This window comes from Podarcis cretensis (assembly GCF_951804945.1).
Source record: "Podarcis cretensis genome assembly, chromosome: 2".
Classification (NCBI taxonomy): domain Eukaryota; kingdom Metazoa; phylum Chordata; class Lepidosauria; order Squamata; family Lacertidae; genus Podarcis; species Podarcis cretensis.
In genome coordinates this window covers 3,831,526-3,856,646 of record NC_137171.1, presented here as the reverse complement: position 1 = coordinate 3,856,646, position 25,121 = coordinate 3,831,526, and the positions used below count along the sequence as shown (strand labels likewise).

The 25,121-nt window shown below is 45.8% G+C and overlaps 1 protein-coding gene across 5 annotated transcripts in view; it reads right to left on the bottom strand.

The window, feature by feature from the left end:
• LRP1 (LDL receptor related protein 1) overlaps positions 1-25,121 on the bottom strand; it is a 317,944-nt gene that overhangs the window by 97,740 nt on the left and 195,083 nt on the right. For all 5 annotated transcript variants that reach the window (XM_079967068.1, XM_079967067.1, XM_079967069.1 and 2 more), the window contains 12 exons: positions 24,247-24,436; positions 20,527-20,652; positions 19,960-20,100; positions 18,680-18,805; positions 16,440-16,556; positions 16,028-16,108; positions 10,606-10,773; positions 9,841-10,023; positions 8,779-8,979; positions 7,862-8,107; positions 5,893-6,090; positions 568-772 (listed from right to left, as the gene is read on the bottom strand). In XM_079967068.1, the coding sequence (XP_079823194.1) occupies positions 568-772; positions 5,893-6,090; positions 7,862-8,107; positions 8,779-8,979; positions 9,841-10,023; positions 10,606-10,773; positions 16,028-16,108; positions 16,440-16,556; positions 18,680-18,805; positions 19,960-20,100; positions 20,527-20,652; positions 24,247-24,436 (1,982 nt within the window). The remainder of the gene's footprint in view (positions 1-567; positions 773-5,892; positions 6,091-7,861; positions 8,108-8,778; positions 8,980-9,840; positions 10,024-10,605; positions 10,774-16,027; positions 16,109-16,439; positions 16,557-18,679; positions 18,806-19,959; positions 20,101-20,526; positions 20,653-24,246; positions 24,437-25,121) is intronic.

Below are 25,121 nucleotides of genomic sequence, written 5' to 3'. Positions count from 1 at the left end.
AGAGACAAGTTCAGAAAATTGGTGTGAAGTATCACAGAATTCTTTCGACAGACAAATTAAAGATATTCTCTCTGTGGAAAAGGCAGTGCCCAATGTTGACAGTACAGTGGTGCCTTAGTTCGCGAACGGCTCAGTTGTCAAACAAATCGGCTCCCAAACGCCGCAAACCCGGAAATGAGTGTTCTGGTTCGTGAATGTTTTTTGGAAGCCAAACGTCCAATGCAGCTTTTGATTGAGTGCAGGAAGCTCCTGCAGCCAATCGAAAGCCGCACCTTGGTTTTTGAATTGTTTCGAACAGATTCCTGGAATGGATTACATTCAGGAACCAAGGTACATGCTTTTGCAGCACTCAGATAAAATGAATGCACACACTCTTGTCCTAGACCTCCGTATGTTTTCACGACTTCATTTACTTGCTCCCTCCAGCAAAAGGCACTGAACTACCAGTGAATTTCAGAAAGGTTTTGCCCAAGTCTGTTTGGGCAAGCTGTGGCAGAGCACCCAAGGGAGAGAGCAACATTTCTGAACCCATACCCCATCTCAGCCCCATTCCATTCAACACCATACCCGCATCGTGGATCCAAGGCAATGGCCCGAGGGTGCTCAATGTCCCCAGCCAGCAAAGTGCTCCGCATGGTCCCATCAAGCTTAGCCACCTCAATCTGGTCCAGGTTGCTCTCCACCCAGTAGATGTTGCCAGCAATCCAGTCTACAGCAAGTCCCTCAGGGGTGGCCAGGCCGTACTGGATCACCACCTCAAAGCTGGTCAAGGCTGTGAGAAAGATGGGAGGAACATAGAAGCAATCAGTAACTATTGATCTCACACCAGCCATTCCCAGCCAAGCTCCACCTTTATGGTTAAAACTGCTGTTCACAATTCTGCAGCCCTCTGAACCATGTACTTGGAGTCCTGTTCTTCAACCTTCAGCCTTGCCTTCCCCTCAAATTGCAACTGATCCCATTTATTTTGGTGGCCAGTCCTTTCCAGACTCCCATACTTCCAGAAGGTGTGCCATCTGCTGTTTGTTTCCAACCCAAATTTCCTTATTTACTAGCTAGGTTTTCATGCTGTGCTCCAAATCCAATGTTTGCCTTTTGATGACTTTTTCGGGGGGGGGGGGTGTTGTTTGTTATCTTCACCCACTGGAAAGGTATAGCAGCAGGAGACTGAGACAGGCCTAAAGGACTACAGCTACTAGGATATTTGTAAAGGAGTATTATTGGAGACTATGGTGGGCAGAGAAGTACCATCCCTCCCTGACAGTGCCTTTTACATTTTAATGCATTTCCCTTAAAAACTTCATCTTCCAATGTCTCTCGGCCATTTCTGATCCAGTCATTCTCACATTCTTATTCCTGAAGGCAAATAAAAATGTGTAACATGCTAGGGAGGTGTCTGGCCTTTGCCCCCCTGTAAGATCTGCTATGGGGCAGAGGGAATCTGTGGCAGAGAGAAAATACATAGCTGTAGTTATCCAGCTATAATAAAAAGCATCAGCAATTCTAGAGAAGAGCTTGTCAACGCGGCCTCTGAGTTTGCTCCAAGTGGGATGTTCGAGAATCGGCTCAGGAACTCATTTGCTGGCTCTCTTCCCAAATGCCAAGTGAAGTTGTGTGATTTGGTTCTAAAGTTTTCATTGCAAGGAACAAACACAATATTTAATGTTCTTCTCTTCCCTCCACATGCTCTTTTCCCCTGTGTCAAGTATTTTCGATAGCAAGCCTGCAGACAGGGGCTGTCTTGCTTTTATTCTAACGTAAACTGCTCTGAGAGCCTTACTGGCTGAAAAGCAGGGTAGGAATGTTTTAATTAACTATATAAGTATTTCCCCATGGGCAATAGCTCCCAAACCATTTTTCCTGCACTGACCACTTGAAAATTGCTGAGGGTCATGGTACAGCACATAATTATGTTTCTGCCTATTGCAGCAGCTGTGCCGCCGTGTGCTAGATGCTGTATGGTTTTTAACTACATTTTTATTGCTCCTTTTATTTCTTACATTTAATTTAATTGTATTACAATTTGCTTTCCATAAAATTCAAAGTGTAATGCAATAAAATACAACATAAGAAAAAGCAATACAAATACAATTAAAAATCAGTATGAATGCTGCAGACAACCTGAATGAAGCCTGCAGACCACTGGTAGTCCACAGACCACAATTTGAAAACCCCTTCCTGAGGGTGAAACTGCCGTTTCTCTAAGGTAGCTGCCATCTGTTCCCATTTCACTAAGATGAGGCTTCAGCTACACATACACGTGTGTGCACAGTCCCTTTCAATGCAGCAACCAAGGGATAAAACATAACATATGCATAAGTAGTTGGGCCTCCAGCAAGCATGACTCAGAACTCACTCAAAACTCTGGTCAGGAATTGAACCGAGTGGTGTTGTGGCTGAGTGTCAGACCAAGAGCTGGGAGACCAGGGCTCAAATGCACACTCAGGTTAAGGGCTGAGAAGCAGTGGCTGGCTATCGTGGAGTGAGAGCCATGTATGCCACCTTGAGGTCCTTGGAGGAAAGGTGGGGTGGAAATGTAATAAAAATAAATATATATAGATCCTAGCCTTGGGCAATGTGGAAGGCTAAGACATCATTTTAGATGCAGCTGTTGAGAACAAGAGAGACGGCTATGGGCAGGCTAATCAAATCAGGCTCCCTACCAAAAAGGCTGTCACTCTCTAGAAAGCCACAGCCAAACTAAAGGTGGCAGTTCTTATTTCTATTGAGTCTGCCTCCCTGCAGCTGGACCCTTCCCAGCTGCACCCTGGTGCCCTACTGCCACCCGAGGTCTCCACCTATCTGAAATCATCAGCCTCTTGGAGGCACTAATCAGGTTAGGCTCCCGCTCTTTGTTGAGGCAACTGTCAGGCTGTAATTACAATTAAGGAAACTCCTGGAATGCTAATTAACTCCCACATAATGATCAGCATTTAAAAGAAAGACAGTATCATTAACAAGCGGACTGAATGCTGCAGCTTTTAGGAGGCCAGCAACACAGAGGCAAGAGAAGTGCAGAGGACAGACGGACCGGCTCACAATGAAGAGCTGCTCTCTCCCCAAAGCCCTCTCCACACGTCCCAGTTTCCCACAGGGCTCCCCCCATGTGTCGTATGGGCAGATATGCCGAACATCTCACAGAAAAAAAAGACAGCCATTCAAATATGAAGGGGAGGGTTCCTTTGGCCTGCCCTCTCACCTCCTGCTGCCCACTAAATAATTTTGAATAAAGGGGTGTGACCACGTTTTAGCTGATGCCTGATGCTGTGGGATCCTGAGAGTTCACAGATGTAAAGAGGTTGTGGTGTCTAGGCCTGTGAGCTTTCTTGGAAATAAACAGGGCTGCAACCAGCAGAGTGGGCAACAGAGAGAACCAATGACATATGACTACCTTCTTGTCTACTTCCTAGAGCTGGAGACAGTTGTCTCCTATAGTGTTTTGTGGTGTGCTTGTTCAGTGCATCTTTGAGATGTGGCTTAATGTGTGCTTTTTAAGGAGCTGCCAACTGTCCCTAGCCTGGGGAGTTAAAAGACAATGGTGGGGGGAGGGTCAATCTTCTATGGGGTTCCAGGTTAAGAGAGTCCTGTCCTTCGCACACATGTACTTAGTAACACTTGCCTGCCTTGTTTGAGGATAACGTCTCATTGAACTGGATTGAAACCGAAGGCCTGCTGTGCCCCAAGTTAACCGGCTGCCAATTACTGTGCACAAATTAGAAACGCTAATCTAATCAACCCCAAGAGCATTTGTTCCCCCTTCACAGGGACTCAGTCTGTTACCTCTCTATTTATTCAGCTTCCCTGAGCATTACGAGAAGCTTCCTGTTATAGGGCAGGACCTCAGCAATTGCTCAGAAAATGGTATTTTGACACATGAGTGCCAATACTCCCTGATCTTTTGGATTTCAAAACTCTGTCCACACACACACACACACACACACAAAAATCAGGAATGAGCCCACTGTGGAAGAACACTCTCTGAAATTGTGGCACTTGTATAGTATTTTCTGTGGGATCAGACTGAGAGAGATCTTCTTAAAAAAAACACACAGTTTGAGGAGAAGCTGGGTTTGTTCAGCACAGATTGGCCAGCCTTGGCATCAGCCTTAAATCAAATTTCCCCTATCTCTTCTAAGAGAAGGGTTGTGCACAGGGTATGTACTGACTGGCTGGCCCTTGTGTCATTTAGGTAGTCACTGCCCCCTGAATGAAATCTACAGCAGAGTAAATGGGGATTATCAGGGATAGAATTTTGATCTATTGATTTATTTCTTAATCCCCTTTCCACCAAGGAGGAAGAAAACTGTAAAAGAGAGACTGGCATGACCATTCCATTTGGTTGTTAGAAGAACTTTGAAACTAAGTATAAGTGCCTGAATTGGCTTTTTTCCCTTCCTCCACCCAATTCTGTTACCTTTTATGTTGTCTGTTTCTAAACTGGTAGCCTGAGGCCGAGGGCAAATGAATGAATGAATGAAGGTTAAAAAGCTGTAATCTTTCAAACACAGTTTTCTATAACACAGTTTTCTATTTGATCCACATTTTTGCAGGTTTGACTTGCCTTGATTTCCTACGAAGTGACACTTGGAGAAATTCTCCTGAGAGATGAGGGCTACTCCAAGGAAGAGCCCTTCCTTCATGCTCATCGTAAGCAAGCAGAAAATATTTTCCCCCAGCTTGCTAGAAGCTCCCCTAATTGTAAAGTGATAGAGATTTTGCTTCCTAGAGCAACAAAGGGTCAAGGGAAGAGACTGGGGAGAGCAGCACATCCCCACTAACATCAAGGCAAGTTGCTCCTACTCCATGAAGAGAACAGAAGCCTGCACTGGGACAGGCACCCTGCCCAGCCTCACGGTTGGCAACTATGCTCTTCTCTCCCACTAAGAGGCATTGCTGTATGTGCAATGAAATCCTGACATCCATGGTGGGGGGGGGGGGGAGAAAAAGTATCAGGAGGGAGATTCTGAGCAGTGTAGCACAGGGGCATGGAACATTTTACTGCCTTCTGATTTTCTGCTTCAAATCCCCCTCCAAAAAGCCACTTCCCAAATCCCACCCAACCAGCAATGTTTCAGATGCCTGTTTTCCCTTGCAGGGCACACATCTGCAATGCTGGGAAGGATTGGGGGGGGGGGAGTTGCTGAGGAAAGAGTTAAGCAATTTCCCCTGTTCCTTCTCCACTGAATATAGCTCCTGAAACCACGTTATTTCATTACATAAAAATGCTGTTTTACAATGTTTAAAAAACAAAGAAAAAAGGAAGGGAAGGGAAGAAGTAATTGCTCCCCCTCCTGGCCAAGGGAAGAGGAACTGACCAAGAAGTTGTGCTGAAGGAGAAGCACTGAAGAGGCAGAAGCTGCTAACTGAAGGCACAGTAGCCAGGAAAAGTGTCAAAGATACCTTACCACACCAACTCCGCTGTTGAATTTTAATAATTTTGTTTTAGATTTCCACAAATCATGTGGAGAGGGCAGCTCAGAAAACAATGAAATGTGAGGCATTGGCAATGAAACCAGCTAGATGTAAAAAGTAAACAAACATGTAAAAAGTAAACAAACAAAAGGCAGGATTTTCAGAGTAAACCTGAGACAGCCGAGGGACACTTCCTTCCTTCCTCATGATACAATCTGTGACTTCAAACCAAGAGGACCATGGGCGTAGCCAGGATTTATGTTGGAAGGGGGGCAGAACCTCAGTTAGTTAAGTAGATTTATTGATTTACCTGATGGGGGGGCAGCTGGCCATGAAGAGAACCAAGAAGTATTATCCTGAGAAGGGTGGGCTGTGAGCATAGCTCACACTAAGATGAATACTTTTCTTTTTGGGTGGGAGGGGGAGTTTAAGGAAGAGAATAAGGCTTCGGCAACCCTCCTCTTTATACCAAGCACTCACCTCCATTCTCATGCAGCTTTCCCCGGTATATCTTGTCTTCCACCACATCCGTCCAGTAGAGGGAGCTCTGGTTCAGATGGAAGTCCAGGGCAATGGTGTTCCGCAAGCCTGGCACTAAGACACTGTAATCCCCCTTGTGCAGATCAATGCGCCGGATCTCATGGCGGTTGGAAAATATGATGAAAGGCTTAAAGGGGTCTGGAAATTGAGAGAGGACTGTGGATTACTGGTGCCATTGCACTTTTGTGTTTTAGAACTAACGCACAAGAAAGGGGTTGGAGTAACTTCAATAAGGAATTGGAAACTTCTTCCAATAATTTCTCCTCCTCCTCCTCCTCCTCCTCCTCCTCCTCCTCCTCCTCCTCCTCCTCTTTGCTCCTTCAGCCTTTGAATTCACCCCTGATCTGCTCATGCCCATCATGAGCTAGACTGCAGACTTAATCACGACCACCATCATCATAAGTCATTATGACATTGCAAATTATCAATAGTACTGACAGATATGTGAACAAGGGATTGCTGGGCCGCACTCTGCTACTCATGTCCCGGGTTCAAATTCCCAGAGCCCTATCATGATGGGCCACTTAGCTTTACCTTCATCATTACAAGGAAAATCATGGCTTATTGCAAATGAAGAACATGCATCATTAAAAAAAACAAAAAAACAAACTTGTTGTCTCTCCCTCCCTCCCTCCCTCCCTCCTTCCCCACTTTCGCAATTCCATTCCTCCCTGGGGCACTGGAAACAGAGCAGCCTTTCTTGTGCCGGCCAACTGCAACACTGCTGAATGAGGGCAAGTCCCCAAATGACAGGAACATTGCTGTGTTTCTTGGCTGCCAGAATACACTACGTTTGGTTTCTCTCCCTCCGCCCGTGCACCTCACTCCACTTGCCCACCCCCCACCCCTTCTGGACTCCCTTGTCCATTTAATTTAGCAAAAAGGCAGGAACCTTGGACAGACCCCATATCCGCCATGCATACAAAGCAGGCTCAAGGGACCCGGCCACATTCCACTCCCCTCCACCCAGATCTAACAACGGCGTGCTCTTCAGCAGAGGCCCTAGTGTTGCTATTGTCTCAGAGGGGCTGCCTAGGTCTGCCGGCAGGGCAGAACAGACAGAAGCCGATATCCTGGACAGAGGACACCACAGAGGTGGACCTAAAGGGTGGAGGTTTCCATGTCCTCTTCTATGTTTTTCTTCGAGGACTAAAGACAAACTCAAACCATTTTTTCCCTATGGGATATGCCTAGGGAAATGCTGTCGCAGCTTTCAGCCACATACCATAGGGAGTCAATTTCCAGGCCAGGTTACAAAGACGTGAGTTCTTCCTTGAAGTAAACCTCCTCAATTCTCCACAATTTTCTACATTATGGAGCACTGTGCCTGCTTGTAAGCAAGGACCTCAGCCTCCCAGCTAAGGAAGTAATTGATTTTAAACCCAGAAAGTGCAGTGGGGCACCTCATCCTCCAATGGGAGGTGGCTTACTAGGAAGCACGCCCAAAGTGCTTTGTGACACCTCTTTAGATCTCGTAAGAAACCTTGCAGGGAAATGAGCAGTTTCACTAGCTCAGCAGCACCTTTTCACACAACTGTGTATAATAGGTGTATAACTAGGATGTTTTAATTATTGTTATTTATTTATTCAATTTATATCCCTCCCTTCCTTCTGAATATACTTAAAGTATGTAAAAGGTAAAAGTGATGAACTGGTGTTTGAAAATATTAAACAGATTTCTTCATAAGGGAATTGAGAAAGCCACATCTCCCAGTTATTGAGTATATAATGAAATCCGTTTACTGCTCTTTATTTAATGTGTGAAACAGCCCTGCACATGCCCACAGAGCAAAGGATCTAGATCCATTCCTGCAATGCATCCGAGAACCTGATACCATTGTTCCGCAACCCTTGTCCTACACAACAGGTAGAAGACTTACACGCAAGTTCCATTGGGTTATTTACTTACCCATGCTGCGGCAGCTCTCACCATCGCCCTCCAGCATCCAGCCCTCGTAGCAAGAGCACTTCACATTGTATTTGTCCTGCTCACACTTCTGACTGCACTTGAGCCGCTTGGCACAGTAGCTCTGGATCTGGCAGGTCTTGTTGTCGCTACCCAACTCCATGCCCAAGGGGCAAGAGCAGGCAATGCCCTCACCTGGTGCAACCGTGCAGTTGTGGCTGCAGCCCCCATTGCTCAGAGAGCAGAGGTCTACAGGAGATCAGAAACAAACCACAGAGTCATTAAGGGAAATCTGGCTACATGCCCAAGTTGTTCAAGACAGCCCTGCCTATGGCATATTGCCTATTCCAGGGCCCACGGTGGTGGTGAACCATCTGATCTGACTGAATAAGAAGAGATGGTGAAATTAAAGGACGGAGCACTATTTGTTATTTATGTATTCGTTTTACATCCTGCCCACCCTCCCAAAGGAGCCCAGGGTTGCAAATGCCTCAAGAACAATATAATCAGAAACATTCTAGAAACAGATTAAAAACCTTCCGCTTTTATAGCATGTTCTGAGCATTCACAAAGCACATGCATAATTTCAGTAATATTTACAGCATCCCTGTAAAGAATAGGTTGCAAAGTACCTTCCCAATATTGCTGATAGGCACCTAAGGTTAAGAGTATAACATTGCAGCTGCCTAGCCAAGCACCTGGCTGAAGCAGTATTTCAACTGGGGGTTCTGGCACCCTATCAGCCATGCCAGACGGATAACAGCATGTCGCGGCTAGATCCAGAACAAGGCACAAAGCTGAGGGGTCCTGGTTTCCTACAAAAACATACACACAGAGAACTGGAAAGCAAGTCTGGTCCCCTGGGTCACTGTGCTCCTAGAGAAAGGAAGACTGGAGACACTTCTCCACCTCACACTCACCACACAGCTTTCCTTCATCTGACCCATCCTTGCAGTCGTTTCTGCCATCACACAGCTTTTCCGGAGGGAGGCAGATTGATGTGTTGTTGGCACAAGTATGTGAAGGCGGCTTGCATACCAGGGACTCACAGTTCTCTTCATCAGAGTTGTCCTCACAATCATTGTCCCCATCACATACCCAAGCCTTGCTGATACAGCGGGCTACAAGGAGAGGAGACAATAAACATATATGAAACACCAGAAGGGGACTGGCAAAACTGACACTGAGGTACTAAAAAAAAGGCATCTCTACAGTATAGTGATTATGAGGGTCACTGGCTGAGTTGGGTGTGATGCCACAGAATGTTCACGAACATTCCAGCTACTCAGGGAATAAAGCTGTTACAATGTTCCAGTCCAATTTCTGAAAGAAAAGGGAAAGTTGTCAGCTTAGCTGACAGAGAAGGTTTATTAAGGAAAAGGGCAAGGGAATCAAGGGATTTGATGAAGGCAAGGGCTCTTTGAAAAAGTATCTGTATGTCATGGGATCCTAGCTGCATGCCTGAAACAATCAGGAAGTCTGTGTCCAAGAGCATTAATAGTTTCATGAACCAGCTAATTTCACCCCCTCCAATGAATTGTACATCACCAAGAGGTATGTATGCATGATCATCCTTATTTGTAGACAGAACTGGAGCAATTCTGAATATGAGAGAACACAAAACATGGTCTCTAGCAAAAATCTGAAGGAACAGGAGTGGGACTATATGGGGGTAAACTACATGGTGGCACTGCAGACCTCAGACTACCTACCTTGGGCAAGAGCAAACAACTAGGAGCACAGGATAACTCCTGGGAGAAAGCAGGCACCATTTTTCCTCAGACCCATTATTTATCCTTGCAGCAAACCTAGTTGGTCAAGGCTGAGAGATGGGGACTGAGTGGAGATTCAAACCAAGGTCTCCTCACTCAAACACTCCAACCGCTACCCCACACTGGCTCGCCAAAGGTGCTGGAACTGTGCACGAGAGCTGCCTGGACGAGGATGCCTTCATCTCCACCTCTGTAATGCAAAACAATTACCAGAGTCCTTGCAGCCAAACTTGACATTTGGATCGCAGACGTGTGTGACACCTTCACAGTTCTTCTCGTCACTGGAGTCCATGCAGTCGGTGTCGCCATCACAACGCCAGCGCATAGGAATGCAGAGTGCATCTAGCCGGCACTGGAACTCATCCGTGTGGCAACCTCCGGGTGGACGTGTGGCTGGGGATGGAATGACAGGGGCACAGAATGTGAAACCAGGTCACAGCTGGTGACTAGGACTGGAAGCCAGCCAGGTGGTAAGGGAAGCTAGCATGACATGTGTCTTGCCAAGTAGGTTTTGAACAGGGGATTCCCTCTCAGTTTCAAATTCTGAATGGGTTGTGGGAGGGGGGCCCATACCACCATCACAGGGAAGAAAGAGGGAAAGCTGCACAAAAAAACACAAAAAGCAGCAGACCTCTGTAACTGGTGCTAAACTAAGTTAGCAAATAAGGGCTGTAACTCGATGGTACGGGGATGGAGGCCACAGCTCAATGGTAGACAAATCTGTTTTGCCTGCATAAGGTCCCAGGTTCATTCCCTGGCATCTCCACGTAGGATCAGGAAAGAACCTTTTTGAGATCCTGGAAAGCCACTGTCAGTCAGCAGGCAATGCTGAGCTAGATGGACCAATGGTCAGACTCCATATGGTCAGCTTCCTCTGTCCTCTGCTCACAGGATTTAAGTTTTGCCTGTGCAGAATTTCAAGGATGTTCTTGGTGCTGGGCCTGGGCTGCCTGGCTCATCTTGACTCCTCCTCACCCTGGTTGGTGCAGTTGGCGTGGGTCTCATCGCTGTAGTCCCCACAGTCGTTATCCCCATCACAGGTCCAGTGCACCGGGATGCAGCGCCCACTGTTGCATTTGAACTGGTTGCTGGAGCAGGAATGGCTGCAGCCAGCTTCATCGCTGTTGTCCCCGCAGTCATTGTCTGGAAGGAGGAGGAAGGAAGAAGGAAGGGTCAGGGGCTGCCTAGGTCTGCAGGCGTAGGAGCTTCCCTTCCCACACACCCTCTGGAAGAAGACCCCTCTGGCTGACAAGCAGCTGGAATGTCTCAAGGTATTTCAGCAATGCACCCACTGTCTGAGCTAACGGCACATTCCCATCCCATGCAAACTCCAGCCAAGCATGCTCCCCACAGTCCCAAGAGCTCTTGCCACTAGTAAAGCAACTAAAAAGTTAGCAGTAGTGAGGATAATAATAATAATAATAGTAATAAAATTGATAAAAATGAAAACACAGAAATTGCATAGATCACCTCATGCACCATGGGGCAGTGGGAATGGATGAAGTTAGGAGCCCATCTTACTTGTGGTTTGGGGCATCAGCAACATCTATTCATTCCTTGGAAACCAAATTATATGTATACAATGGTGTGTATGTGTGGGTGTACATGTGAATGTCTGTGCATGTGCAGTTTGGAACAGACCTCATTCAAGATCCTGAAGCTGCTTTTAAGGGACTCCTCAGTTTCTAAATGGGGACAGGCTTTTCTCTAAAATACTTGAGCCTGAAAATGTTTCCATATTTGTTTTGCATTATTGGATTTTCCGCTCCCTGCAGCAAAACCAGTGACCGACAAAACCATTTGTATCGCTAGAGTTTCTCTTGGCTTTGGTGATCTAAATCATTGCTCCTGCTTCTCCTCCTCCCATCATTGCAGTCTACTTGCCAAATTCTAGAGCAAAAGGAGGTGCACAAAATGATGAGTGGCCTTCTTCCCCTCCCATTTTGCTTGCCAGCAGGCTTAATCTACTGCACTAGCATTTACACTGATATGCGTCAGGGTGTGAGAATGTGGCGCTCTTAAGTTCAGTTTGCATTCACCTGCTTACCTTCATGGTACAATCCTACACATGTCTACTCAGCACTGAACTCAATGGGCCTTAATCCAAGGTTGGTGTGGGGCCACATTTCATTGGAGGTAACCTGGTGGGAGCCATGTGGTGGCAGGAGATGGGACCACCCCTTTTATCTCTTTCTCTCTTTCTGCTACCTGCTTTTCACTCTCACTCTCTCATTTTGGGGCAGGAGGAACCAGTTTGGTGCCCCTCCAGATGTTGTTGGTCTCCAACTCCCACCAGCCCCAGCAAACATGGCCAATGATTAGTACTGATGATGGGAACTGGAGTCCAGCAACATCTGGAAGGGCACCACGCTGGCTACCCCTTCTTTGGAGGCTGGAAGCATCACCAAAGTGGAACCTACTTACACGCGAAGGCAAGTAAGGCAGGGCTGCATAACTGAATCACAACAGCTAAGCAAAACAAGTATTTGACACTTCAGTAACAGAAGCAGTGGCTGAGTATCAGAGGGACACATGAAGTAGTGACAGCAGCTCCCATCATACAGATGTGAACAACTGTAGCTGAAAGCAGGCGCCAGGAATGGCTCTTTGAATTTGCAGAATGGGTACATCAAATGATCTTCATCAGAAAAACTAAGGACAGGAAGTGGGAGTTTTGCTTTGTGTTTTCCTGCAGTGGCTGGAATTGTGAAGAAAAGTGACATGGATCTTAGAGACCAGGAAGCGGGAAAGAGTTGTGGTGCATGTTGATCTATGCACTAACCGGTAGCTTTTGGACAATTCTTTTCGTCAGAGCCATCCCCACAATCCTTTTCTGAAACAGAAACCAACCAGAGAAGACAGAAGAGTGGGCAAAGTGAAAACACACACACACACACACACACACACACACACACACACAAACACATGAAACATGAAAAAGGAAATCAAATACGAAAATGGTGATGTACAGATATGTTAAAAGACAGAGAATGAACGGGAGCGGAACGCAGAACAGGAGAGTCATAAAGGGGGAATGAGAAGCCGTGGACAGAGCTCACACCCTATTTCTCTGGACTGGGGCAAAGTGATCCTGAGGCCTTGGGGTAAGGCTGAAGCTCTGGGGCACCTTTCATGGATATTCTAGGCCCATTCCCTGAAATTCAGTGTCCATTCCAAAAATCCATCTGAACTTGTGTGTGCTTAAGTCTACTAGGCAAGCAAGCTCCTAGTGTTTTTACTTATTTAAGTGCAAGGTAAAACATGTAGTGAAGGGACGGAGCTTCGTGGGCGGAGGATCCAACATGGCGGTGAAGGGACGTGGGTGGTGCTGTGGGTTAAACCACAGAGCCTAGGACTTGCTGATCAGAAGGTCGGCGGTTCGAATCCCCGTGACGGGGTGAGCTCCCGTTGCTCGGTCCCAGCTCCTGCCAACCTAGCAGTTCGAAAGCATGTCATGTGCAAGTAGATAAATAGGGACCGCTCCGGCGGGAAGGTAAACGGCATTTCCGTGTGCTGCTCTGGTTCGCCAGAAGCAGCTTAGTCATGCTGGCCACATGCTGCTCTGGTTCGCCAGAAGCAGCTTAGTCAAGCTGTCTGCGGACAAACGCTGGCTCCCTTGGCCTATAGAGCGAGATAAGCGCCGCAACCCCAGAGTCGCTCACGACTGGACCTAATGGTCAGGGTTCCCTTTAAAACATGCAGACAATATTCTAGGTTTAGGAATTTTGCTAGAGCTCAAAGGAACCTAAGAAGTTGCTTTAAACCAGGCAAGGCTATTTGCTCATTTAGTCCAATATTCTCTACTCTGACTGACAGCAGCTCTCCAGGGTCTTGGCCAGAGAGGGGGCTGTTCCATCACATGCCACCTGATACTCTTCTTTTTCCAACAGGAACTGACCTTTGACATGCAAAGAATGGGCTCTAGTAGAGTTATGGTTTCTCTCCTAAGTTGACCCTGCAGCTCTTTTCCTATCCCAGTGGACAACAATCCTCAGAACTAGAAGGCAGCCATAGAGTCAGAGGCCAGGGAAGGACCAGAAGATCATCAAAGTCCAGCCTGTTGGGGCAGCAGTAGGCTTTGTCTCTCTTCTCTTCCTAACCTCACCCACATTAGTCCCAACTTTCCCTAAATACAACGTATTGACACAGAGAAAAAGAGGTGACAACGTGCTGCACTTCACCAAGATGTTTAAAACAGAGATGACTCATGCAAGTAAGTCCCAGACATGCTCTCCAAAAGACATGAAAAAAATCAACAAAAATAGGATCAGGGTTAATAGCCAACTGACCTGGGGATAATTTCCTTTCCCATTACCTACTACTCACAGTCCTGCATAGAGACAGTTTACATAGTCAGCAGAATCAAGTGGTAAAGCTTTCTCTTTCTCTTGGGACTTTTTCCAATTTCAGGGTGCAGAGGAGCATTGTTGCCTCCCCTCCCCCAAAAGATCCCAACATACAGAAAACAAGCATCTCAGTTGGAAGGCAAAGCCTGACCTTTCTTGCTGATAGGCAAATGTGCTACATGCAGGGTTTGTTTTTTGTTTTGTTTTTTGGGGGGGCATTCAAAAATGCAGACCCATACCTGCAACTTGAAGTGGTACAATCCAGACAAAGTTTAACCACTTGAATCTGGTGAATCTGGCCCTTAAGATTCTGAGCTTGAAACTAAATCTATCCACTTATGAAATGATATTGGGGTGCAAGCCTATCCCACATCAACCGCCAACATTCCATCTTTGACCGTTTAAAGGGCGGGGTTCAAAGCACTGAAATCTTCAGATCAGCCCAATCATGCAATGTAATTAATGAGCAGATGAGGACTTAGGGCAGGTGTGGGGAGCCTATGGTCCCCCATATGTTGATGAACTACAACTCTTATCAGCCCCAGCAAGCAAGGTTTTAGGAACTGGCTGGACAAAGAAGAGTGATAAGAGGCTCCAGCTGAAGAACCCCCAAGGGAAGCTGCAGAGGAGGAAGGCTCTGAACCAGGGAAGTGGTGGTGGGACACAAAAGACAGGTCAGAGGAGGAAGGAGGCTGGGATGCTGAAGAAGCAACAGGCTCGAGGGAGAGAGAAGAGCCAGAGGTAGAAAGCCGTTCAAGGGCAGGGCAGGAAGCAGAGGGAAGCAATTCAGGTTCAGCGGAGGAGGAGGGGCAGGAGCTACAGCAGTTTCACAGGGACTGCCCAGTCCCACAGTATTAAGCTCCCTTCCACCCTTGTCTCCAAGGACACACAAAGCTTCACATGTAGCCAAACAAAGAAAAACAGAGCGGGGGGGGGGGCCCTCCCTAACGGGCTTTAAGGCTCCTTGGAAGACAACTGGCTAAGGAGGCGCTTCAGAGGGAAGTAGGAGGGGAAGACAGCCAGTCTTGGCAACTGCACTACTGGGAGCAAGCCATGCCCTGTGGTGCTCTCTGATTGTATGCTATTTTTCCTAATAAAAAGCTAACTTTTCTTCGAGTCTCTGAGTCTCCATGCTGACCTGCATATGAACCAGCCCTGACACATGGTGAGTGACCAGGGATCTGTTATATTTATTTTGATTTAACAAAATTTGTATACCACTTGATTTAAAAAAAAAAAATCTCACTTGCAGTTTACAAGAAACATTAAATTATCAATTAAAATTTTTTAAATGTGCAATTAACAACATTTTTAAAACAATTAGACTCAGGTGTAAACTAAGAAGAACATGCCAACACCTATGTGTCTGAATAGGCTAGCTGAAATGAAAATGTTTTAAGCAGGTGCAAAAATAACACAATGATGGTGCCTGTTTGATGTCAACAGGTAGGGAGCTCTGAAGTGTAGATGCTGCCACACCAAAATAATGATTTCTTACAAGTGAGGAATTCCAGGAGTATTGGAGTTGTAGTTCAGCAGCATCTGGAGGGTCAAAGGTTCCCTACACCTATCTTAAGGTAAACCTGATTCAAGTCCATGTATGCTAAACCTTCCTTGGTTCACATTAAATGCCTTGGTGGAATGGAATTACGCATTTAACTCAGCTGTAAAATGGCACCAGCAAACCTGTCCTTGCTAGGAAGGTCAGGATGGAAAGACCAAGAAGTTTTGTGCTTGCATTGCCCACCCATTGGCTTCTTCTGAACGGGGTTTCTTGGGGGAGAAAAGGGCAGCTCATGAGGCTGCAGACAGCCTAGTACCATCAGATAGAAGGTGAGCCCCACCCCCCTCATTCATGCACACATGAGCAGGCAGCATATTAAAGCAAACAGAATGGTACCATGCAGAGACTGCAAATGTGGAAAAAAGAAGCCCAAGCCCTCCCTTTCCTAAATAATCCCCTATTCCCCATCACAGCTAGCCTCCCCTTGTTTCCGATCTCACTATTTCAATCACCACAGCAGGCTATCAGTCAGGTATGTGGCACTTACCATTGTCACATCTCCAGTTGATGTTGATGCAGCGGCCATTGTGGCAAGTGAACTGGGTCAGAGGGAAACAAGTTGGGTAGGCTGCAGAGGTAAAACAACAACAGTGTTAGCAGCATCTATCTCAATGTCCAGAATGCTTTTAAAGGGTTGGTATCCTGGCATGTACTCAAGCGAGTGTCTCCGCACCCCTTTAGCCCTCCCTCCCTGCATGCCCCAAAATAGCTGCCACTGACCAGCAAAGCACAAACAAATTAGGGAGTGGGCAAACTCTGGCTGTTCAGATATCTGAATCTATGGTATGTATAGCAAAGTTTGAGTACTAATTCCTCCTGTTCGGATAAGGGGATTTTCGCATAGCAAGCATTCAGAAAGTGGGACCTGCATATACACTGGAACATCTTCCATCACTCACCACATGAGGCTGACTCATCAGAGCGATCCCCACAGTCATCATCCAAGTCGCAGGTCCAGGAGATCGGTATACAACGGCCGCTGGCACAGGAAAACTGGTTGGTAGGGCAGGTACGAGCTGGGTGGAGAGACAAGAGGTAATGAATAAAAGGAGCAACGTTACTGGAGGTACCTGAAAATGTCAGAATACACAAGGAGAGCTAGAACAAGGCTAACGGGAAGATCCGAACATGCAAAAGAAACATGTTTGTAGAGATGGCATATTACCACTGTCCAAAGGGGCATCTAAAGGGCCACTTATCAGGGATGCTTGAGGAATCTGATTGCCCTGCATTCTGATATAAACCAACCTGAGCCACATCTCCTGGATTAAGGTGAAGATATGTAGTTAGCCTTTAGATTTCCCATGTTTTGAAGCACTTACATTACTAGGAGGTAGTCTGAGGTTACCTTTCAGAATATCTTTCTCGCTATCCCAACCAGGTAATAGCTGTGTCAGCAGCTAAAAAATACTGGGGTCTACCACCACACATGTTAAAAATGGGGCAGCAAGCGCCCTGGGAGCAACAGGGTAAGATGGTGTGTGATTTCTCCCAGTGAGATTGTATGGGGGACAACTATGGCTGCCAATACAGGTAAGAGTTTGGATTTGATATCCCGCTTTATCACTACCCGAAGGAGTCTCAAAGCGGCTAACATTCTCCTTTCCCTTCCTCCCCCACAACAAACACTCTGTGAGGTGAGTGAGGCTGAGAGACTTCAAAGAAGTGTGACTGGCCCAAGGTCACCCAGCAGCTGCATGTGGAGGAGCGGAGACGCGAACCCGGTTCCCCAGATTACGAGACTACCGCTCTTAACAACACTTATGGATGGTTATCACCCACCCTTTTTTCAATACCTTCCAAACCCATCATATATTATATAAACTCTTGGCTAAGAAAAGAAAACTGCATTGCATGACATCAACTGAAACATGACTAACAAAACACAAGGCACTAAATCTGACTGGTTAATTATACGGTTTACTGTCTGAAAATAGGTCAGTGGTTCAAACCAATATCACCTTCAAGAAAAAAATGCAACCAAGATTTAAACTTATAAATCCAGGAATAACAATGTTCATGGATTTTTAATAGCATGTAATCTAATCTGATGAATGTAACCTAAGGAAAAAATGATTTTAATTATCTTTTAAGGGTTTTAATACATATTTTAGCAATCTTTTATTCACAATTTCAAGGTTTTATTTTTATTTTTAGTAAGCTGCTTAGGTTTTAGTACAAACATGGTGAGTGTGTGAAATTAATAGAATTTCCGGCAGCAGAATGACACATATTCCCTCCTCCCCCCCATATATATGATATAGCATTGCACACATACAAAACTGGCCTTAGGAGTTCAATATAACCCTCAAAATGATACATTTATAGAGAAGGGGTCATTGTTCATTCATTTTCAAAATATCAAGACCTTTTTCCAATGTATTACGTGGACAGTTAAATGTGTAAGAACACTAGCTAAAGTGACATCAAATAAGGCAAGTATCAAATAAGTATCGAATAAGCCATGAGTACTCTTTGTTTCATTTCTTTGTTTACTGTTGATTGTAAACAGCTGTTCTAATATACTAACTTTAACAGTAGTAATGGCACATCCCTTCCACACCCACCCACCCACCCAGTGACACTTGCAGCTCTATTTTGAGTAAGTGCAATGATGCATTTTTATTTATTCATTTTATTTACTTATACCCCGCCTTTCCTCCCAAAGGAGCCCAGGGAGGCAAACACACAAGCAATAAAATAGTCAGGACATCTTAAATAATGTAGACAATGTTTTAGCCACTTGGAAGTAGGTGGCAAAAGAATATCAATTTTAAAAGGCAGCTTTCAGACCTTGTAAAAGTAAATACCTGTTTCTGTTTTTCTGGGTAAGAATTCCATGCAAATTGATGCAAAAATGGGACACAACAGGCTTAAATAGGAACACATGTAAAAGTGGACTGATACAGAATTTGAGTGATCTGCCTGCCCCCTAGCAATTATAGAGTGAACATTCAAATAGCAAGGATGACAGCATTCAACCACCTAACACTACACTCTATGGGCCCACTCTACATTCAGCAAACAACCACTGTAAGTGTTTGTAAAGATAAGACAGCAAGGCAACCTGCGCTCCTTGGAGGAAGGATAGGATTTTGTAAAAATGTGATTGATTGATGGATAAGATAAGGGCTCTCACCAGAGCACGTCGAGTTAGACTCATCTTCATTATTCCCACAGTCATTGTCCCCATCACACAGCCAGCGGTTCGGGATGCAGCGATTGTTCTCACACTTGAAACGGTCCGAGGGGCATGTGTGCTGATCTGGAGGGTGGCAAAGGGTGGGTTCTAGCTTAGGACCTCAAAGTTCAAGACCATTCTTTTCCCCTACACAGATTGCAATAATCTGAAACTGGGTAAGAATATCCCTCCTCCCTTACCAAAGTAATATACTTGAGATCAGAAACACAAAGCTATTTCTTCAGTCAAGGCAATGTGCATTCTCTGACAAACTCATCAAATTCAGCAACTCAAAACATTTGTTGTGAGATCTGAATAAACTGACTAATCCTCGCACAATTTATTCTGTTTCCTAGAAAGCTGTCTTATACCAGATCAGTTGTTCACCCCTGCCTCTCTCTCCAGAGTCTCAGCTATAGAAACGTGTTTCCTGTCGCTTGCTACCTGATTCTGATAACTGGAGATGCCAGAGGTTGAATGGGGGACTTTCTGCATGCAAAGCAGCTACTCTAACACTGAGCTATGGTCCCTGAACCACTGTTTCACTGTCCACTGTTCCGTAGATTTAGTGATGACAAAAGGGAAGAGAGAGAAAGGCATGGAAACATTTCCAGACTTTCCTATGGAACCATACAAGCAAGCAACTTGCTTTTAAATGAAAGCTTCCTCAGGAGGCAGTGGACTCCCCTTCCTTGGAGCTTTTCAAGCAGAGGTTGGATGGCCACCTATCATGGATGCTTTAGTTGAGATTCCTGTATTGCAGGGGGCTGGACTGGATGACCTTTGGGTCCCTTCCAACTCTGCAGTTTTATGATGCTACATCAGATAACCAATTATGTCCCTGCAACACAATCTCTTGTTTTAAATGCCCAGGGCCCTGGCAGTGTCCAAAGGGCAGGCAGGAGCGGGGCAGGAAGAGGAGCATGGAATACTGGCATGGATTACTTCAGGCTCCCGGGTCCCATCAGTTTGGTCTGTTTCTGCAGATGCAAAGCTAAATATGCAATCCAGGATTGTCTCCCACACCTCAATTTCAAATCCCGATCCTTCAATTTCAGACTTCTCTATCAACTGAAAAAACACTTTGGATTGACCAACATCATGTGAGTTGAGCCAGGGCATGCACGGTCTGTATACGCTGAGTGGAGACCTGCCCAGGGCATAAGACCATCCTGACCCAAGAGAAAGCGGAACTGGTCAAGGAGAGCCCCCTGGTGTTCCCAAGCAAATACACGCACGGCAGAGCTCAGGTGCCTCATCGCTGTTGTCCAGGCAGTCGTTGTCACCATCACATTTCCAGCGCTCCTGTATACAGCGGCTGTTCTTGCATGCAAACTCCCCATGCTGGCACTGAGGAGGTGGGATGTAGGATGGGTTGGCTAGGCAGGGAAGAAAAAGAGGACAGTTTGATGTGGGAGATTTTAAATGAGAGTCATTTTCCAAAGGAAAAAAGGGGATATGGTGTTTTGCCAAACTATATTTAGAGTCTGCTTGATGAAGTTTCAATAAATAACTAAATAAATACTGCTCCACGGTGCAATCATCAACATATAGTATTATCAACAAGACAGTGTTTATCTGGAGATGGTACCTGACACTTTAGTAGCGGAGAACTCAAAACACCTGCAAGTGACCACTGTATGCTAGACTGTCTCTGGGAAGGTGTTAATCACACAACTGTCTGGAATCTCAAAGTAAGCTGCTTTATATATGCTACCTTCCAGGATGCAGACAGGAACAATTCTAGGGAATGTTAAACTCTTGAAATCTCTTGTCTATCACACTTGCGTTCTGCACATTGTTACCTTGGCAGGTGACGTTATCTGGTGCCAAAATCTGGTCCTCTGCACAGGCACACCGCCTGTCTTTGGGGATGGCGAGGCAAAGGCTGCTGCAGCCTCCATTGTTTACCCGGCAGCTGTTGGAGCCAACTGCAAAAAGGATAGGGAATAAGAGAAGCTGAGCCACAGTTTCACAGGTAAGAACGCCTATGACATACGGAAGGAAGAAAAACCAAGAGAGACCAGCGGAAAATGTTTCAGTGGGAGGGAAATGGAAAGAATGGTGTTTATGTAGGGAGTTCACTCTTTAATTCTGTACTTTAATCCGGTTGCTCCTGGGACCTGTCTATTCCAGCACAACTCCTATTTCTCCACCCCAAATACAACTGCAATCACAGTTTTAGCTCTGGAGATTTTTGAGGTATCTGCATATATTTTTGAAACCTCCGACGCCAAGTTCTTTCTCTGAGTGCTTGTTCCTGTAGTCATCAATTTCAAGCTAGCTTTTCTCTAGCATTGTTTATCTTTTTTGTTGTTGTTCTGTAAGCCTTCTTCTTCCTTACTTCCTCTCACCTTAATCCCTGTACCACGGTCCCCTTTGAAGGTTCTCCCAGAAGCAAGAGAGCAGCTTATTCATGAGCAGAAGCCCATGTAGCCAGGAGGCGCTCTCCAAATAACCTATCCCCAAGGACAGGGTCAATCGCATGAGGACAGGGCCACAAAACTGGCACCCCAGGAGGAGGATACTAATTTTATGAGAAAGACCCATTTTATGGGAAAGGCCATTTGCACAGGTTCCATTTCCAGGCAGGTTATGCCGATGCCCCTGGCAGAACAATTAAAAGGAACCTTGGTGACTACAGAAGAGCAATAATAAGGCATGAAGAGTCCATTAAACTGAGGAAACTGTTTTCCCCGTCCGGGCTCCGGTATCTGCAGAAACGGGAGAACAGGAGCAACTAAACAGGTGACCACAAAAGGGAAGCAACAAAAATACCAGATACCAGAAACCCTTTAAGCTCTTGGGAGGTTTGTTTGCCTCTCTTGCACACTGCTAAAACATGCCTGTTTAGACAGGCCTACCCAGATGCTTAGAAAGTTGAAGTAATTTTAAACTTGTTTTAGTATTTTAATTTTTCTATGTTTTATACAGGGGTTGTAAATTTTTGTGCACCTATTTTATTGAGCAGCCGATTTACTCCAATGATAGATATCTATCCACATGTTTAATATGTACAGACTTGCAAGGAACTCTAGTTAGATAGGCTGGATGTCTCCTGAATAAAAAGTTCATAGACAGGAGTAAACTGTACTACACAGTAAGCCTAGGTGAACCTAGGTGGTGAACCTATGGCACGCGTGCCAGAGGGGGCACTCAGGGCCCTCTCTGTGGGTGGGCACACACGCCATCACCCCAGCACAGAGCTGGCAGAAGGCAAGGGTGGCACATCAAGTCCTCAGCTCAACTTGGGTGGCTGGAGCGCCATGTGTATGGCAGGTCGGCATAGGAAACTGTGCGGCAGGAGCGGGGTGCGATGCCCACCAGGACTTTCCAAAACGGGGTTGCAGCTATGCTTCGGAGTTCATTGTACCCAATTGCACAGAGGCTTCCAGAGCATATTGCAGCAATTAGTATTTTGCGCGAGCGGGTTACGAAATAGCACCGGCAATGATTATGGTGGGCCCTCAGTTTCAGATGCTTCACAAGCAGGACAGTAAAGAGTCAAAATCCCCAAACTGGCCCATCTACTGCAGCACTTTTAGGGCTGTTTTTGCTCAGACACTCCGCGTCGGATGCCAGGACCTAGGAGGCACCCTCATGGCCAGGGAGGCGCAAAGGGAAGGGCTGGGTGGGGCATTGGTCCCATTCGAATATGTGACGCTGTCCCCAAGCAGGCGCTCATGTTCTCTTCAGAGGCTGGGCGTGGATCCTGGGACTTGTGTCCGAGTAGAAGTGCCTCAAATGGGGCGCTGGAAAGTGCAAAACGGAGCCACACACCCCAGGGCATGCATTTTCCCTTGGGGAGCCTCTGCTGTGGGGGGGGGGGGAGGGTGCAGCGCTCCACACGTGCTCAGAGGCGCACTGCTGCGTTGGTGGACCAACAAGAGTTCCAAGCGGCTGCCTTCCTCCTCCAGCTTCAAGGTTGAGGCTTTACACACCCTCCGTCTGGACACTCTGCGTAGGGGCAGGTCGGGGCTGGGGGAGGGAGTAGGGCTAGCACATGGGGCAGCCCCTGGGGCCCTTTCAGAAAATGGCGGCATGATGGGGGGCGCCGCTCTGCATGCGCTCAGAGAGCCAATGCCAAAAACGCTTGCTCGGGCTGGAGTTTGGATCTTCTTAATGCAAACTTTTACAAGTTGTTTGTATCACTGAAAGCTCTGTTATTGTGTTTTTCTTTTAAGACAAAATATGTTGTTTTTTCTAAACTAAAACCTCAGTACTCAGCTTAAATTGTCATGTTGGCACTTTGCGGATAAATAAGTGATGCTTATTATATCGGTCTATAAAATGTTTGCCATCACTGGCCTAGGTCAAAGTTCCTAATGTTATACCCTTTCTAAGGACCAGCATCAACTTTTGAGCAGGTTTGATGGATCAAAATGGATAACAGTGATGGAAAAGTTCATCAACGTGATACTTTGCAGAAGCTGGTTGAAACGCTGCTGAATCATAGAGACAGCCATGCGAGACACTGACATTTTGGGTAATAAGAGCCTGGTGATAAGGTTAAGAAAACATCATAACCAACAATATGCTAGAAACCATAACAGTCTTGGACTGTTTTGAAGAAAATGCTGGAACTGCTGACAAAGCAGGAGACCTAATTAACACTTTGCCCTAACTAAGACTATGGACATCCATGATCTAAACCTTATGTCAGTGTGCCTATGTCGGTAAAATAAAATGGATGTAACAGATGAAAAATTCCAGTCCAGTTCCTGATGAATAGAAGATATATTCAGAGACACCTGCTCCTTCTTATCCAACTCTCCTTTACTCACTTTCACCCAGCTGAAGGCAAAGCATCCTAGACCACAGCACTGGCTGGGTAACTATGAACTTCAATTCAAAAGTCTAGGGAACTTTAAAATATTAAGATCTTATAAGGAACTTAGAAATTCTTTTTGAACTCAAAAAGATTTATCAATTAATCAAATAGCTCTCTAAGTAGTGTGAATAATAAAACTGTAGATAAAACATAATTAAAATCCACATATTGTAGCAAAATAATTATCATTAAAACACAAAATCAATAATTTTTTTGCTATCTATATAGGTAACTAAATTATATGTCTGAGAGGGCTTACTGAAATAAAGACGTTTACAGAAGGCATCTAAAGCAATGTAGCAAGCCGATAGCAAGCTCATTGATCCCACAGCGATTAAAACACCCATCCTCATTTGAATTGCTCCGCACACCATTGTGCTGATTGCGACTCAGACAAAAGATGTATCTGCAAACATGGCTTTTTGCAGTTGTAAGTAACCACAGCAATACTTTGCCATGCAAAACTGCACTTAGGTTCTGCCTCAGTGCCTGGAAAAATTAAAAGATCCTTTCTGTACCACAAGAAAGCAGAGGGCAGATAATAAATGAAGCACCTGTGTGTATGTCCCCTGCCTCGACTACCTGGGATCCTGATTCCCCACAGTGCCTTTCCTATACCTGCACAGCCTACTTGGATAAGAAGCTGTCAGTGGCTGAGTTGCAAGAAACATCCTGTGGCTGCCCTGCCACGCACCTTGCTGCTGCTGAGCATCATACATGCGGATCTCAAAGATTGGCGGGCGCTCATTGCGCAAAAGCTTAACGGCCTTGGACGTCTGGTCCAAGCGATAGATGATACCGCTCCGGTACTCTGTCCAGAAAAGGAAGTTGTCATAGTGGCATAGCCCAAAGGCATGGTTCAGTTCATTACCATCATACACAACCTGCATGAGGAGGGGAAAAGAGAGACAAAAATGGGCATTTCTAGATATGCTGTCATTCTTCTTAACTAACCACCTAAATACCACTCTAGTGATGCCTTTTTCGGACCCAAGATGCAGCATAGGCCAATAGCTGACTGCTAGAGCAACTGCAGAGGGACCCAGGCTCAATTCCAGAATCTTCAGTTAGGGTTAGACCCTTGCCCTTGAAATCCTGGAGAGCTGCTGCCAGATGATGCAGGGCGATAATGAGCCAGCAATACAGTGGTCTGACTCAGTGTAAAGCAACCTCCTGTGTTCCTGTGATAAATGCAATAATGTAAATAAATATAATGTTGTATTCAGTGAGTTCTACTCAGAATGGACCCACTGAAATTAATGAACCTATTTTCATCGTGTCCATTGATTTCAGCAAATGGAATTCCATGCTGCACTATTACAAACATTGTACTTTCATCATGCAGAAATTGCTGCTCACCAGCATTCAAGCTGCAAACTGAAGTGGCTGGTAAACAGATGTTTTTGTCTCTGCAAGGGCAAACACCATTAATGTTTTGCAGTGATTATGGCAGCTGCACTAGAGTTACACGCAACCTATTGGATGGTACCTGAGATGCTACAGGGAGGTGTGTCCTAAGTCCCTCCCTCCCAAAGCACCACTCTGAATGCCCCAAGTCTTCAAAATAGT